The 16,688-nt window shown below is 44.6% G+C and overlaps 1 protein-coding gene across 6 annotated transcripts in view; it reads right to left on the reverse strand.

Moving 5' to 3' along the window:
* The window catches only part of LOC109863763 (agrin-like), a 409,371-nt gene that overhangs the window by 21,822 nt on the left and 370,861 nt on the right, over positions 1-16,688 (reverse strand). For all 6 annotated transcript variants that reach the window (XM_020444286.1, XM_020444285.1, XM_020444284.1 and 3 more), the window contains 4 exons: positions 9,087-9,302; positions 8,385-8,626; positions 6,933-7,119; positions 2,667-2,761 (listed from right to left, as the gene is read on the reverse strand). In XM_020444286.1, coding sequence (XP_020299875.1) covers positions 2,667-2,761; positions 6,933-7,119; positions 8,385-8,626; positions 9,087-9,302 — 740 coding nt within the window. The remainder of the gene's footprint in view (positions 1-2,666; positions 2,762-6,932; positions 7,120-8,384; positions 8,627-9,086; positions 9,303-16,688) is intronic.

Below are 16,688 nucleotides of genomic sequence, written 5' to 3' on the forward strand. Positions count from 1 at the left end.
GAATTGTGTTGAGTGTTGCAGTTTCGAGCGAGCATTTCAATCGCTGATGTATAGAAGAGGAACAAGTTCCGAAAATTCTCGTTGAAAATCGAGAGAGAAAAAGAGAGAGTGTCTGATACTTCTCGATAAGCTCCTGTGACCGACTGACAACCGGACTTTCCGTCCCGGAAGAATACCGGCGGAAGTCGTCCGCAAGATCTTCTCGGTCGGTTCCCCGACGAAACCTGCCAACCTAATCCCTTTTCCCAACTTCTTTTCCCTGACGTTGAACGCATCCCTTATTCCTCCCCCGACGGTTCCGAATACGTATACCTTCACGGACGACCACGAAAAGACCAACGTCGAAGGAATTCGGAATTGTTCGTCGTTTCGTCAGCAGGACGTTCCGCGAATCGTGAAATCCGAGAGGAGACCACCTCCGTCCCGTATCTCCGTCCGAGATCGGCTGAATTTTCCGCGCTATCTTGATGAACCGACATGCTTCCGAATGCGCGTCGCGCGACCAGATGGGAACGGGTGAGAGGGAGGAGAAAGGGGAAAAAAACCTTCGGGAGAGAGAAACTCTAATATCCGCGCGCAACCGGATACGAAAAATTATTTATCGGAAATCGATCCGAGATAGGCAAATAAATCCGCAGAAATTGAAGCTCTACGAAAGAGAAAGAGAGAAAGAGAAACGAAAGAATAATGCATCGAGTCGCGCGCGCGCGCGTTACTGTCGTTACTGTCAAATGGTTATTGGCAGAAGTAGTGCGAGAACAGTCCACGCAGTCTCGAAAACACCGAGCGAATATAGATATAAAACCGGAAACAATTCACTTTGATTTTGTTGTTGCTGTTTGCGAACTTTGTGGCTCTCTTTTAGAGAGACTCTTTTACGCGAACTTTTTGCGCTTACATATTTTTCACGCGGTTAGATTTCTATCCCAGATATCGTCGGAAACAGACAAAGAAACATAATGACTCGACGTAATGCTCGTGGCATGCGACATAAAAAAAAAAAAAAAAAAAAAAAAAAACACTCGCCACACCCGCCGACAAAATCGCTGTCGCGGGACGAAATGTTAATTAACATTTATTACGAGCTCATTTTCTTTTTCCCGACTCTTCCCCCTTCCGGCTGTGACGGACGAATGTCGCGCCTTTTGAAACGGCGCGACGCGTTTTCACGCGAAATTTCCGAACGGTTCCGCAGGAAAAGCCATTGACTATTGTGACGGATGTCTAATGAAACATGAAAACGCTATTCATTCCGCGGAAGAGTGATATAATAAACGCCGACCGCGCGGAAACGCCATTGATGGGAAGTTCTGAAAATGGCACATGCAAATGCGCCACCAAACTCATCGCTCCTCTTTCCCCGCCTCTCCGCATGCAAACCCTTCTCGTTTCGCCGCTAACGAAGCGGCATCCTGGAGGCGCGTAACATCGAAAACGGTCGTCTGGCGAAAAATATCGCGGCCGGTCGAGAACGCGTAACTATTTACGGGTGCACGCGCGTATATATGAACATACATCGAAGTGGGACATTCATCATCGCGTATATATTTCACGTTAGTTACGCTAACGAGCGAGCCTTAGCGCGCTATGAACCGCCGCGAGCATATCTAAACGAGGAAAATTGCACGCAAGCGACGTCTGAAATTTTTTTTTCGGAAGAAAAAGCCGAGCGTGATGATCACGACTAATTTGTCGACACGGAATTGATACGGACAGACGCGCGTAATTATTCGCGCAATTTGTTGAAAGAAACGCAAATCGTGTAGAAAAATGTTAAAAAAAAAAAAAACATGTTTTCTTGTTGCTCAAACAACAAACGCGTGTGTGCGCGTGTGTGTTCGCTTGTAAATCCGCGTAATGCAATTACTTATATTGAGCTACTCTTTTTTTTTACGTAAAAAACGTAAAACAAGTGTGAGATTATTTTTCTAAGTATAATAATACTACCGGTAAAAATTTCGTTAATTGTATCCACTAATTTCAATTTTAAATAACACCGCGAAGCAACGCGCACGCGCGCGCTTGCATGTTCGTTCTTTCGTACATACATGAGGCAAGGTTTTTTGATTGTAACTGAAATGGGAATTAATCCGGACGTTTATTTGAGAGAATTATTCACGGCAAGTGTGCGTAAAAATATGCATAGTGATTTATCGAAACTGGGAATATAATTCGCGCGGTGCCGCGTGCGCGCGCGCGCGCAACTGTCAACCTCGGATTGAGAGCCATTTCTCTCGCGCATTCGTCTCGCATTATATTTTCGTGGACACGCAAAAATACAGACAGGCGGCGACGTTTATAAAATTTAGGTTGATCGAAATATCGCGCCATGCAAATGACAAAATTCTGAATATAATCCAAACAAACTGAACATTCGATTTAATATTATTCCGTAATGCACGTCACGTGCTCTCCCTTGACATATTTATAGCCCGCGCTATTCGTTAGTGTTGCCATTTGTAACAACGATCGATTATTGCTAGAATATGTAATATTATATTGCACGTGAAGATATGTATAGAAAAATATAGAAAAAAAGCAGCGTGGATTTTTTTTTTTTTTATAACGTACTTATTTCTTTTCTCTCTTTTTCTTTACATTATAAATATACACAATTATTGTTGTTATATAGAAACTGAAATCACGTGCATGTATTTCGGACTTACCGAATTCTTGCACTTCGGACAGACGCATTTGGCTTCCCCGCTGCTGTCGCTCTCGCACTCGCTGTAGAACTCGCACTTCTTCTTCTCGCAGCCGTCTGTGAACAGGCGATGATTTACGATTATCATCTATCTCTATATCTGTGTGAGGATTTGACACAAATTTGACTGACGTGTTCCTTCATCACTCTCTCAGACCCTTATCCCTCGAACCGACATTCCGGCGAGAAACCGCATTGACCGTATTTGCAAGTGACGGGAGCGGGAAAGAGGGAGAGAAGTAACATTAATAAAAATTCTCGCGAATATTTGCATACCGGCATCCGAGCGGAATTTTCACAGCCAGGAGGGAGAGAAAGAAGGAGAAACAGAGAGAGAGAGAGCGGCCGAGAAACAAAGGGTAAGTATCGAAATGTGAGAAGTAACCGAATCCTCCCTCTCGCCGAGAACGACGGAGGATGGGAAGATCCGCAAGGCTTGCCAGTCGCAAAGTTATCTTTAGAATTCATTGAAATCCACGGCGGATGTAAAAGAGAGAAAGTTGAAGAGAAAAATACGGGGGGGGGGGGGAAGGAGATTCCGTCCGCCTGCATTGACGTGTCGATGATGCTCGCGGCGGGAGGACAGTTTCCCGTCCTCGGTTTTCCAGCGCGGGGGGTTCGAGAATCATCGCGCGCGAAGCGTGACTGCGAACGGGGGGAAGGGGGAGGATGGAAAAGGAAGAAGGGTGGCGTAAGTGACGCGCGCGCGGCAAGGAAGTGCCATGCATATGCATCGTGCATGCCGCGGGGTAACAACTCATCACGATTTCAGCAGCCGACCGACGTCGCGAAAACGGAACGCGCACGCGAAGCCGCCAAATTCCACCGGCACGTTCCGCTCGCGACTTCTAACGCGAGTCCGCGTGGCGATGAAAATTATCGCCGCGCGTGATTTACAAGAGATCGCGTGCCACGCTCCTTGAAACTCTCTAATTTCGAGTATTTCTATTATTACCGCGAGAATATCCCCGCGGAAACATGATGTACTTTACGCTCCAATTATGGAAAAACGTTTACACACTAATGTGTGTGTTTGAATTTCTAAAATTATATACGCGTGAAAACAAAAATGAGACGAAATCAAATATCACCACAGACATTTCGCGAAGGATTTCATTCGATCGTACTGTAAAATATATATCTCGAAATTCAAAACTTTCGTGCTTCGAGTTTTCTCTTCTTTCTCTCTCTCTCTCTTTCTCTCTCTCTTATCTTTTTTCTCTCCGTTCTGTGTGATTTCGAATTCGCAGGTTGCCGCGTTCGCCCGATATTAAAAGCAATCCAATCTTTTCGGCGAGTACGTGTGTTATATGAGGAAAGTTTGGTAAACCTCCCGGCACACATCGCGTTACCACATCGCGTATCGTAGATACTCGGATACGACGCGCGTATCCACTCTCATCGCGCTCTCTCATCTCAGGGTGCACACGTCTCCCCCCTCCCCCATCTCATCAGATTTTTGTGATGGAAATTACTGTTTGTGTTTAGACTAACTTTTCGCGAGTACGAGGATTTTATATTCCCGGAGCCTTTAAGCGTCGAAGGATCCCGATCCGATGAGAAGGCGGATGGGGTTCGATGGAATCGCTCATGTTGGTACTCATCGCGGGCTTTTGATAAATCTGCCGTCTGATAGCAACGGGACGCGCTTGCCCACGTTGACAGGTGCAACTTTTTAATAAACATGCAAATCGGAAAATGTTGCAATTTATTTTTCTACACGGACTCGCGCAAGACGCGAACACGAGTTCCCGAGGCAGAAAGTTTGCAGATTGATCTTCCCAGACGCGGAGTTTGGCGATGTATTTGACGATGGCGATAAATACTTACATTTTTTATTTACATTTTTCCAAGTCGTTTTCCCCATTTACGTCGTACATTTCGATAAACTCGGAAACAATTTCACAGATTGTTTTCTCTCGACGAAATGTATTCTTACAATTATTTTAATTGTCATTTGCGCGAATTTGACTTTTATTTCGCTGTTCGCGCGCTCATCTTTAAAATATCAGTGCTATCAGTTCGAGTTTCGTTCTACGTAGTTCCTACACGTCCGGAAACTGCGCGCGACTATCAGAGATAGAGGAAATACTCGCGCGCGCGCGAGAATGTGTGCATTTGCGTTGTAAATGAAAAGTGCCAGATGTCACCAGATGCAATCGCTTCTCCTCGAGGCGAAGTTGCGCGTTTGTTTCGCCGCTGAAAAGCACTTCATTCGCGAGCGATTTCCATAAAGACGAGCGGAAGAATAAAACCAGGGGGGGGGGGAGAAGAGATGGAAAAGTGGAAATAAAGGATTCTCATCCTCAAGGTTTAATTGCGGCCGGATACCTTCGTTTTTACGTTGTTAAATCGTAGCTCTCAAGCGAAAGAACGACACAAACGGGGTATTGCAATATTTAACAGTACAATATTTGCCGTTTAAAAGCAATGCGCATCGCGAGTTTGCGCCTCGCAAATTTATCAAGTTTTTTTTTTTTTAATTTTTTCTAGGATTCTACGCGCCTCCACGATTTTAATATCTCGCTCGTCAAATATTTCAGTTTATTTTTCTTGTGTCTAATAAGTCGAAGGCGCGTGTCCGTTTTGAGGTCGTTGTGAGAATTGTGTGTTTCGACAGAAAAAAATTCAAGACAAATCGAAGGGCGGGTGAAGCGTGATATTCATCGAATTCTAAGAAAGGGCGCGCACAGGACGGAAAATTGCCGAGGAATTTCTTTCGTCCTTTTGAGACGACGACGACGACGACGACGACGACGACGACGACGGCGGCTCGTCGTTCTGGAATATCGAGAGGAGAAGGAGGGTCGGATTAATAAGAATGAAATTGCAGGGTAGGGACCAACGTCGTAAACGTAAAGTACACGGTCGATGAAATCTCCTTCACTACTTCCGTGTCTCCCTCTCTCCCGCCCTCACGCGCGGTCAGAACTGACGGAGGCCAGAGCCTCCGTTGTTGGGTAAAAGCATCGAAGAAAATAATAAAATGAAGATTAATAGCGCGAGCTCGCGTGCAGCCGCGATGATGCATCGTCCAGTGCGGTATGCATGAAGTTGTTTACGATATCGTCCGGGGGAATTCGCGCGAGTGGGAAAACCGAAGGAAAAGAAAAGCTCGAGACGCGGTATCGCTGGAAATATCTGACGTGGGCCGGAGCGTAACTTTATCAAACGCGGCGCTCTTATCGCACGTATTCTCGGAAAAAAACTATGTAAAATGCAGCGGCATAATAATAATAATAATAATTCGACCCGAAGTGTTTTATCAAACGGCGCTGCGAATCGACAACATGAGAAGTATTCAAAAGAATATTATTCTTATGAATTGCAGAAGAGATCGATTATTAGGCAAGAAGATGGTTCGCGCGCGATTTGTAATTTCCAATCAAATCGTAACTCTCGCAATCACAGTTTGCTCTTATCGGTTCGCATCGGAGGACGCGACGGAGGTAAAAGTGCGGACGGGACCGGCCGATCGATGTTTAATTCTGGGGAAACACGCGAGGCCATCGACGTTAATCAAGTTTCATGCCGCCGCGCTACTTAAGATCGTTCAGAAATCCGTTATAAATTCAATTTACTCGGGGGCCGGATATTCAAATTAGTCGTAGCAAGTTTTAAGTTACCGCCGCCGCTGTCGGCGCGGTTACGCGACCGTAAATTAACCCCCTGCTGTCCGACCACTTCGGCATATTAAAATCACAGATTTGTTCTCTTAACGCGACCGACCTCCCTGCCGCGAAATGGAAATTATTTTCCGCGCTCCGATATTAGCGACCCCCCTCCCGACAAAGGCGCATTAATGCGGAACCCCATCGGATTGGAATTCAGAATTTTGCGATATTAAAAGTATCTTTTTTTTTTTCGCATGGAGGTTTTTTTGCAGAGCTTTATTAAAAAAATTCACTAGTCAGCGATGTTTAATTTATATTTTTACGACGACGACGGGAACTGAGATCGTATATGTGAGAAAAAGTTACTGGCAGAACAAAAAATAAAATTAAAAAGCACAAACAATTTAAATACGTTCGAGTTGTACGGAAAAAGAGATAAAATAAAACACAAAATGTTGACTTGTTCCGTGTTATTAATATCAACTTCAAGGTTAATATCGTTTTCAACTCAATAACGTCAATAATGCATGACATTGTAATAGGAAGAGGATTCTAGAAGCGCATTTGCGCGGCCGCCGGAATTGTGCCGCGAATCTATTTACGGAAGTACTCACTGCACTGTCCTTGGTACAGAATGCGTATCTCCCGTCGATGTTGACACGCCTCCAGGCGAAGCTTGCACTCGTTGCCATAGCTGATGCCATCATCGCCGCACACGGGCTGAAATTCTGCCGGACAAGTCGGACACTCGCACACTGCGGTGTCACCGTTCTCCGCGCAAATTGCACCCCATTGACACACCTGCGAACCGAATAATTTGCACACACGATTGCCTTGACATATTGCCGCGCAACAAAATCTGAAAGTATTATCGCACATCTCTCTCCCATCGAGAAAGTTGATTAAACATCAATAATATCTTCACAAATTGTCAATTTGTCGACGCAAATTATGATAATTACAACCGTTAAATATAATTTTCTACAGCGTCAAAAGATAATTACGCTCTTTATCTCTGTTTTTATTGATTACTTCAATAATTAAATTAAATACACACACACATATTCTGGGGCGAGAGAAAAATATACCAAAAAACGTGACGGTAATTATAGTTTTAACGGGGAATTTCTCGACTATACATCGAGGTTCATAAAACCATTTGTGGGAGGAAACGTACGAGGAGAGAAGGAGGAGTTCGCGATACTCGAAATGTCTTTGCGAAATTTATCGAGTTCGATCTCTCTTTTCTCCCCTTCTCGCCGTTTCTTCTCGCGCCGGAATTATGTATCGACTTTCCCACGGAGATACCCGGAGCTCCGTGTCATCCAATTAGCGACAATTGCTTTCGGCGGAGGAGCTCGTCGAAAATGGTGAAGATCCTCACCGCGAGCTTTCGAATTTTGCGGGAAATCGAGAAAGAGTATCGGGAAAAGGAGAAATAGAGAGAACGAGGAGAGAGGATATTCTCTCCGTGCTCCATTGGTCTCTTGATCCCTTCCAATTTCTGCGGTGAATACATCTCGGCCATTTCCATTTCGCGTTCCACGTCGATTACAAACCTTGTTTTGTAGACCGATAGTGTGAGGAGATCCTCTAACTCTAAATCCCGCCGATTTTGAACGCGGTTTTCTTAACGAAATCTAAATATCCGAAATCAATGTTATGATATGGTATTGCAAAACAACTCTGAGATCTGTAATCGAGCTCTTTTGCTCTCTTTTACTTTGTTCGATATATCGATTACGCGACAAATACTGAGAATATTTAAGAACGTTCGATTTTTCCTCTCGTCTCTCATATTTTTCCACAATCAATAGATGAAATTTCATTGAAACATGTCACGGAACGGTATAAACCATAATGCGGCTGACGTTCGTCAAGAACCGAGACGCTCCCCGAAGAGCAATAATTTGCGGCGTTGAAACTCCGATAGAGCGCACACGGCGACTAAGTAATCTCCCTCGCGTAGCGTAAAGCAGAAGCCGCGAACGTGTTTAGGCCAGGGTTCTCTCCCGCGTACGTTTTCGGCATGTGAAACGGCTAACGTGGTCAATTGAGAGACTGACCTTCTCGGAACAAGGTCCTCGGGAGCCGCATATGCCAACGTAAGCGACCTCGATGTTGCTCTTCGTCAGACACGCCTGTCTCTTCAGCTCGCACATGGACGTGTACGTGGTCCCGCCGCGGGCGCACACGGGTCTCATCACCGGCTCGCACTCGGGACCGCACTCGCAAGTGGCGATCCCTTGCCGATTGATCGCGCACTGTTCGTAGAAGTCGCATTTCGCCGCCTCGCAGGGATTGTGACCTGCAAAATCGAGAGAAAATGCGATTTTTATTTGTAAAAATTCTTACTCCAAACGGAATGCTTGAAAAATTGCGTTCTCAAAATACAGACGGTAAAAAATACGAGATTTCCATTAATTTAATATCGAGAAAATAATTTTGTAATTTGCGATATTTTTCGAGAGCGATATGAGAAGAGAGAGTTAGCGATTATCGCATTTTTGAGATTTCAAATATTTTTTGTGCTTTTTATTTTGTGATCAATTTTAAAACAAATATTGCAATATTTTTCTGTTCATTCAATTATATTGTTTTGCTACACAGCTACGCGCGATCGAACACATCTTTTAGCGAAAGTTTTTAGCAAACGCGATCGCGCGCAATGCGCGCGGCGAAACGACTCGTGCGAGAGGCGCAATTTTCCGAATGCTTCGATGCAAATTGATATCGGATTCTCGTTTCGGGTCGTATGTGTGTATTACCGGAGCTGCAGCCGCCGTTGTAGATTTTCTTGAGCGGCAACCTCGTTCGACAGGCCTCCTGTCGCAGGTAGCACTCGTTCAGATACGTTTTCCCGTCGCTGCCGCAAACCGGCGAGAGCGCGATGTCGCATTGTTCCCTGCAGCGACAAGCCGGTTGTCTCGAGCTGTCCAGCTGACAGATTTCCGGCTCAACGCACTCGACGCTTCCGCACGGATCTGTGAAATTAATTTGCAACAAATATATTACATCGATTCGAGCAATTTATCGCATCTCGATTACGTTTTCTTTTTTTTTTTTTTTTGTCAATGTAATTTCACTTCGATGATTATTTGCGTACGAGATACGCGAGAGTTTACGCGGTAGAACCAGGATAGGAGGGTGTTAGAATAGCGATGAAGAGATGTGCTCGAGGGATGGGTTCAAATGGAGGTGGTACGCGGCTGCACCGAGATTAATCTTCGCCCTCGACCAAGGAAGGAAGTTGGATTCCGTTTCCTGTCTGCAAGCGGGTTGGGTAGATTTCGACCTTATACCGCCTGCTGACAAGGCAAGTTTCTCTCCTCTGAACGGTGTTGGTGGTGTTTCTCGGGTTTAGCTCGAGTTACAGTCCAGTGGAGCGACTAAACTCGAGCCCTTCCGACCCGATCCGGTATCGTCCGATACTCCGCCCGCGGGCGCACAGTTCGAGCCTAATCGATCTTCGAAAGTACCGCGCGCGTTACATGTATCGCAAACATACATGTACATCGAAATAGAAACCGTCATTATTTTATAATCAAATCGTTTCGTATTATAAACCTCTCGAGTGTCCTCTTCCCCCTCCCGTCTTATCTTTTCTTATATTCTTATTTTTATTTGAATGTCTCGAGATGATTAGGCGCTTATCAACGGGAAGGAGGAGAAGGGACGAAGAAAAACACTCTTCTTCGCGCCTCTTTTATACGCTTTTCGCAATTCCATCGCGCATTCAAGAGAAGAGACGCCCTCGTGTCGCGTCTATCGCCTGCATCGGATGAGATAGAGAGCGATGTCCTTTCAAGGTCTTCCCTTAATGGGATTTCTCATCCTGCTTCTTTTCTGCCTGCAGCCTTCATCGAAATACCGGCCACGATCCGAACCCTCGGAGAGAACGAGAGAAAAAGAAAGAGCGAGCGAGTGAGAGAGAAAGAGAAAACGTGCCGGGGTACGGTTACGCCGGCGCGTTAACTTCACGCGACATTACCCTGATGCGGATTTCTTTGTATTATCGGAACCGGGGGAAGGCGCGACGTGAAAACCGCCGTCTGTGCTGGAAGACCCTTTTCAGTATGGACGGCGGACTTGTGCCGTTCCACGATCGGGAATCTCGCGTGGAACGCGCGCGCATCAGACACGGCAATGCGACGCGATATTACGCGAGTGACTGATGAAATTCTTGTATTTACTCGCGGATTTGATTCGGAAAGACGCAAATATAATTGTTTACGCGCGCGATACAAAAAATATTAAAATTATGAAGATACGAAACAGCAAAATGACGCTTGTGATTAAAAATTATTATTTAACAGATACTCCTCTCTATCTCTCCCGAGTTATTGGTACTTACCTCGAGGTGATTTTCGCGGATAGCGAAAACGCCTCTGAGGCAACCGACTTACGTACACACGAGACGCGAGATAGTGCATCCTAGTTACTTCCGCCAAAGCAACTGCAAATATCGATCCCTTTTAGTCGCCTTCCTTTCACGTGCAGATACCGGCGCGCATACCTTCCCTCGCATTCTACGAGTACTGCAAACGGGGGAGAATATCTCAAAATCGTTCTCGGTAAAAGCTCTTGTAAATTGCCCGTCGCCTTCGCCCGCGGACGGAACGAGTCAACACAGCACCCATCTCGCTCTCGTAACTTCACAATTTACCGACTTGGATTCTATCTTACTAGTCAAAACTATGTGAAAAATCAAGTGAAATCAATAAATATTGGTAGTTTTTAATATAAACGTATGAAAAAATTTATTATATGTATGAAAAATATATGAAAAAAGTTATTCGCGCACACACACTGTCGGAGAGAGATCACTTTTTACAACAAAGTTGCTCAAAAGACTTTTCATCATGACCTTCATATAACTTTTCCGCTCTCGTATCTCTCAACCGTGCCGCAAAAAGCGTGACTTTTCGCCTGTCACTCGGGAACTGTGGGAATATGACGAGGTTGTTCGATATATTACACAGGTTGTACAAAGGTTGTATAAAGGTATTATATCTGGAGAGCAATGACTTGGTTTATGTTAACAGCATCTACGCGACTATGCTTCCCGACTTGATGCCCCACCTGCCTCCGTTCAATCCAACCTCTGAGACGTCTTGTTCACCTTGTGTCTTTTCACGAATCTCTCTCTCTCTCTCTCTCACTTTCGTTTCTTTTCTCGAAATTACTTAGGATCCGGGACGCGTAAACATGAGCGCGCATAAGAGCCTTTGGGGGGTGCCAGGCCCGGGACCGGGAACAATTTACGGGGCTGCGAGAGACGTAAAATTTCGACAGAGTTTCGAAGCCGCCGTGCAAGCCGGACAAATTGCTCAGTCTGCTTGTGTAAAGATAAGTTTTTTACGAGTACCGTCAGGACGGAAACGTGGCGGTCGCTGTGATACCCTGGGTTTTTGCTATTGCGGATAATCGACGGCGCCGCCGAAAAGTGAAACTGAATCTCGGAATTCGGAGATTAGCGCAGCGATCTCGCTTGAATCCTCTGTTTGAATTTTATTTATTATATTGAAGTATTTTTTTTTTTTTATAAGTAAATATTTCATAATTGTTTGAGCAATTATATCTATACGTGCTTCGATATTTTTGTCGCGATTTTTTATACCTGGCAAAAATAAATATCAGCCTAATAAGCGCAACAATCATTTTTTATACTCGAACTTGCGCGTATAAAAGAGAGAATCCGTTCAGCATTTTGCCAGTATCTGCTAGTTTTTAGCGGGGACAGAACGTTCGTTCCTGTCCCGTAACCAAGCGCAATCTCGCCCGCCTATCGACACTTACACGATCATCGATAACCGATCGCACCCCGTTACTCACATTCGCTCGTTTCTTGCCAACTAGCGACGCCTTCGGGCGCCAAGTCGTTTCCGGCGAGATGGCCTCGCTCTCTCTTCTTCTTCTTCTTTTTTTCGCCTATCGCGCGCGCGCGCGCGTCCTGTTTCTATTCCCGGCTGCGGAATGTCGAAATCGTTTCCTCGCACACAACCGCCGAAATTTCCGGCTCGTTGAGTTCCGTTTGCAAAAGGTTTCTTGGATAAACACATTTGCCCCGTTGGTTTGTCTCGAGGTTGGTTCGCTCTCTCTCTCTTCTTCGTTCGCGCTTCCCTCTCATTCGCTTTCTCTTCGCTTTTCTCTCGCGCGAAGGTCGTGTCTCCCGAAACGTCTCTCCGGCGTCTTCAGACCGACTCGGCGAGTGTGAGAATTTAGTTGAATCCATTTCCGAGGTGCCACGTCCTGGGAATCCGATGTTCCTTCATGACCGGCTCTACCTTTTCCCGGTCGACCCTTATTTCGACACGTTCGAGCGTGAAGAAAATAGCGCGCGAGCTCTCTTTTCTTCTTTCTCACGTGGCTGCGGGATATGCGCGTGACGGGCGCGACTTGCGAGCGGCGTCCTCTCACGAAAGAGGAAGAATGTAGCGGGAGATGAAGATGATAGAGGCGTTTCTCTCTCTCTCTTTCTTTACCGAGAGCGTTCGAGGAGGAAAAACTCGTCTTGAAGAGAACCGAGAGGCACAAATGAGTTGGGAAAATATTTTCGATAAAAAACCGAGAAAAAGTTTAATAAAACAAAAACAAAAAAATCACATCAGCCACAAAAATCTTTCGGCAACGATATAGATGACGTACAAATGTGAAAAGTAAGTAAAAAAAAAAAAAAAATAAACTTTTCCTCGAGTACGATAGAAAATTCGTTGTTTCATCGATCTTCTGAGAGTGTAGTTCTTGTGTTTTCTCTTTCTCTTTTTCTTTCTCTTGTATTAATATTATTGTTAAAAACTTGTCGAGAAGTTAAAAAATAGTATTCTCAATGTTACATAATTTTCCTCTGTTTATATTTACCATGCTAATAAAGGCAGCTTATGTAAAAGAAAAGTCGATAATTATGACGGGTTTTCCAACAAACCCCGCCGTCTCTTAAGTCGGTTTCCGCGCGGGTTTCGAGCCCGCGAGAGAAGGTTCGACCGAGGTCTCCTCATCCACCTCGTTTTTCCTCGTTTTCCGTTTTCCGTCCAATCACGACCACGAAATAGTAGCTGCGCCAGGAGGGTTGAAAAGTCTCGAAACTTTCGGGAGTTAATTTGATTTATCGTCGTACCGTCACTTCAGATTCATGCCTCGAGCCGTCCTCCGCCCATTTCCGATTCCTCATCCCGGGAGGAGATCCGCGAGAGAAATTCGCGAGTGGAAGGTTACGCGAGAGATCTCGACGCTTTATAGGGGGAATTTATTATTGATTTCGGGGGGAGGCAGGGGAGGAGGAGCGTTTAAAAGGGTCGTAACTGGCGCCGATTGATAAAAGAGCAACTCCATTGTTGTACTAGGCTTTTCCGTCCAACGAGGATCGACTGAGGAAACTCCCTTTTTCCCCATCCCCCTCTCTCTTTCTCCCTTTCTCTCAGACATCTCTGCTATTCTTTTTCGACCATTCCTGGCCGGATATTGCGTTTCATTGTTCCTGATATAATACGAAGGCAGAAACAGTGAAACGTAAAGGGGAAGACGTTCGTCTTTGTAAACTTCCGGCGCGCTCACCCGGCCTTTTCCTTTTCGACTTCTTTTTCTCTCTCTCTATCTCTCTGTCTCTCTCTCTCTCCCTCTCTCTCTCTCTCTCTCTCTCTCTCCGCACTGCTGTTTGCCTCTACATCTCTATTACACTTCCTTTTTCCGTGTACATCGTTGGCCGTTATTAAGCCCCGGGAAGATAGATCGCGTCGTATACGACGAACGCCGCCGCGGATTTACTCTTCGTGCGGCTGCACAAGGATTATTATTTTCAAATATCGCCTTTACACGCTCGCGGAATTTACGAGCAAGCTCTCCGCCGAGATCTCGTACCAAGATGTTGTTCCGTGTGTTTTAATCACTACGAAGAGACATGCAGTTTTTTATCCTTACGAATCCTTTCGCGATAAATCACATCCGCGACTTTTGCGTGTCTCAAAAACAAAAAAAACAAGAGTAAAAGAGAGAGAGAGAAATAAATAAATTGTGTTAAAGTTTCTATCACGAAAAACGATTTTGGTCTTTGCGTAGCAGAGTTTTCGCGAATTTCGAATTTCGCTCCGCAAGCTCTGCTCTTATTATTAAATCATTCGAAATTAACCATTTGCGCAACTCCATTTGCGCCCGTATGTCTCCAACAGTTATCTCCAAGGAGATTGCAGATTGGAATCGTTCGGCAACGTATTTAACTAGCTCGTTAACCGCCCCGCCTGCGCGATTACCGTAACCGTTACCATATCCACCATATCGGAACGCGCCGCGCCGCGTAGAAGAAGCGATGGAGCGAGCGAGGAAAGAGGGCGGAGAGAGGCAGGGATGGACTTACCTAATCCTAAGCAAACACGGCCTACTCCCGATAGCTCTACCTGTCTGATCAAACATTTGTCTTTACTACTCGGTTGATTAAACGCCTGCCAAGTTTGTACTGCTCCCTCGTGGTAGAAGGGAAAAAGGGAAACTGCGGGGAGAAGCAAAGGCAGATCTCTCTCTCTCTCGTTCGCGAGAGAGTGTCTGCGACTACTTGTGGTACACGAGCGATGACAAGCGTGTCAAGGAGATGGGTCGCCTCGGACTACGCGCGCGTAATTTCTCCGAGGAGAAATGTGACGGCTTTGCCAATTGTGTGTTTCGTCAATATTTAAGATGCCCCTTGAGATTTCGTGCGATTCGCGGTGGAGCATAAATTTTGGAAAATACATGTAGCGATAACGGAAGTCTCTCTCTCGTTCCTCTTCCATTCCTTTTATTGAACATCGAGGAAGGCTTTACCTTAGCCGAGATTAAATGTTGAAATTTTATCAACAGAATCCTTACGAGCGTCGTTAAAAACAGATACAAGTTCCTCTATCCGACTATTACCGGACTCGGAATTATTAAAATTTTGAAGGAAATTAAAAGAGAGAGAGAGAGAGAGAGAGAGAGAGAGAGAGAAAGAGAGAGAGAGAGAGAGAGAGAGAGAGACATCTCTCACAGATTTTAATAAACAATTCCTAAAAAGGAAGTAAAGAAACTCTGGAGCGGAGAAGAGATTCTCTGTGAGGAACGTGCAAAGAGAAGGAATAACGAAAATGTAAATATTTAAGGGACGGTTATGGTTGGTCGAAAGAGAGGAAATCCCTCTCTCTCTTTCTGACAAATCGCTTTAGCCGAAACTCAAATAATCGTAACGAAATATGGTCCGGAGAAAGGCGAAGTGATGACGGTGGGGGTAACAGTAGGTAAGCAGATTTGCTCCACACCAGCAATTTGTCGCGGTGTGTGTAACTTGTTGACACTGAACAATGAAATGCGACTGAATGGAAAATGATGGCTCGCTCGAAAACCCGGCGACACTTCGCGATACGGAATAACCCGGTAATAAATTTATCTTTCTGAAGTAAATATATTTCAAAATTAATTTCACATATCGTAAAATACTCAAAATAAATATTTTATTTATTCTTTCATGTGTGTGTGTGTAAAGGTAATTTATGATCTCTTGAATTTTGAAATAACATTTTGTAGAGAAAATATATATTATAACTCTCGATTCTCATAATTTTTTTCTTTCTTTGTGATTTTTATTTCCTCTCTGAAAAGTTCCGACACAGATGCGATAATTACGTTTTAAACAAATATCGCGAGATATCTCATAAAACCATATAATACACATATGAAAGGTGTCAGAAATAACGCATAAAAATCAAACTCTAAAAATAGAAAGAAGGAGAGGAAAAACAACACGTGACTTTTGAATCGATTGAGACTAAAACGAAATTGATCAGTTCAGTCGTTCTTGAAATATTGCGCCATGAAAATCTTGTCAGTCTTTTCGGTCGCATAAATTTGGCGTATAAGAGCAAAAAAGAGAATATTATATATATTATATATAATATTCTATATCTATATATAATACATATTATATATATACATATATTTATTATTATATTATATATATATATACTATAATTATATATACTATAATTATATTATATATCATGTATAATATATATATACTATAATATACATGATCAAAGTCAGTAACCCCGCCGCGATCACGCGATCGAGGTCGGTGACCCTGCCGCGATCACGCGACCGAGGTCAGTGACCCTGCCGCGATCACGCGACCGAGGTCAGTGACCCCCCCCACCAAGGCCGCGCGCCCGCGGTCAGTGACCCCGCCGCGGTCGCGTGGCCGAGGTCAATGACTCCGCCGCGGTCGCGCGGCCGAGGTCAGTGACTCCGCTGCGGTCGCGAGGCCGAAGTCAGTGACACCGCCGTAATATATATAGTGTAATGCGTATAATACAATACAATATAAGATATACTATTATAAATATATAATAAAATATATATATATATATATA

Source organism: Pseudomyrmex gracilis, unplaced genomic scaffold, assembly GCF_002006095.1.
Source record: "Pseudomyrmex gracilis isolate BER0280 unplaced genomic scaffold, ASM200609v1 scaffold_12, whole genome shotgun sequence".
Taxonomy (NCBI): Eukaryota; Metazoa; Arthropoda; class Insecta; order Hymenoptera; family Formicidae; genus Pseudomyrmex; species Pseudomyrmex gracilis.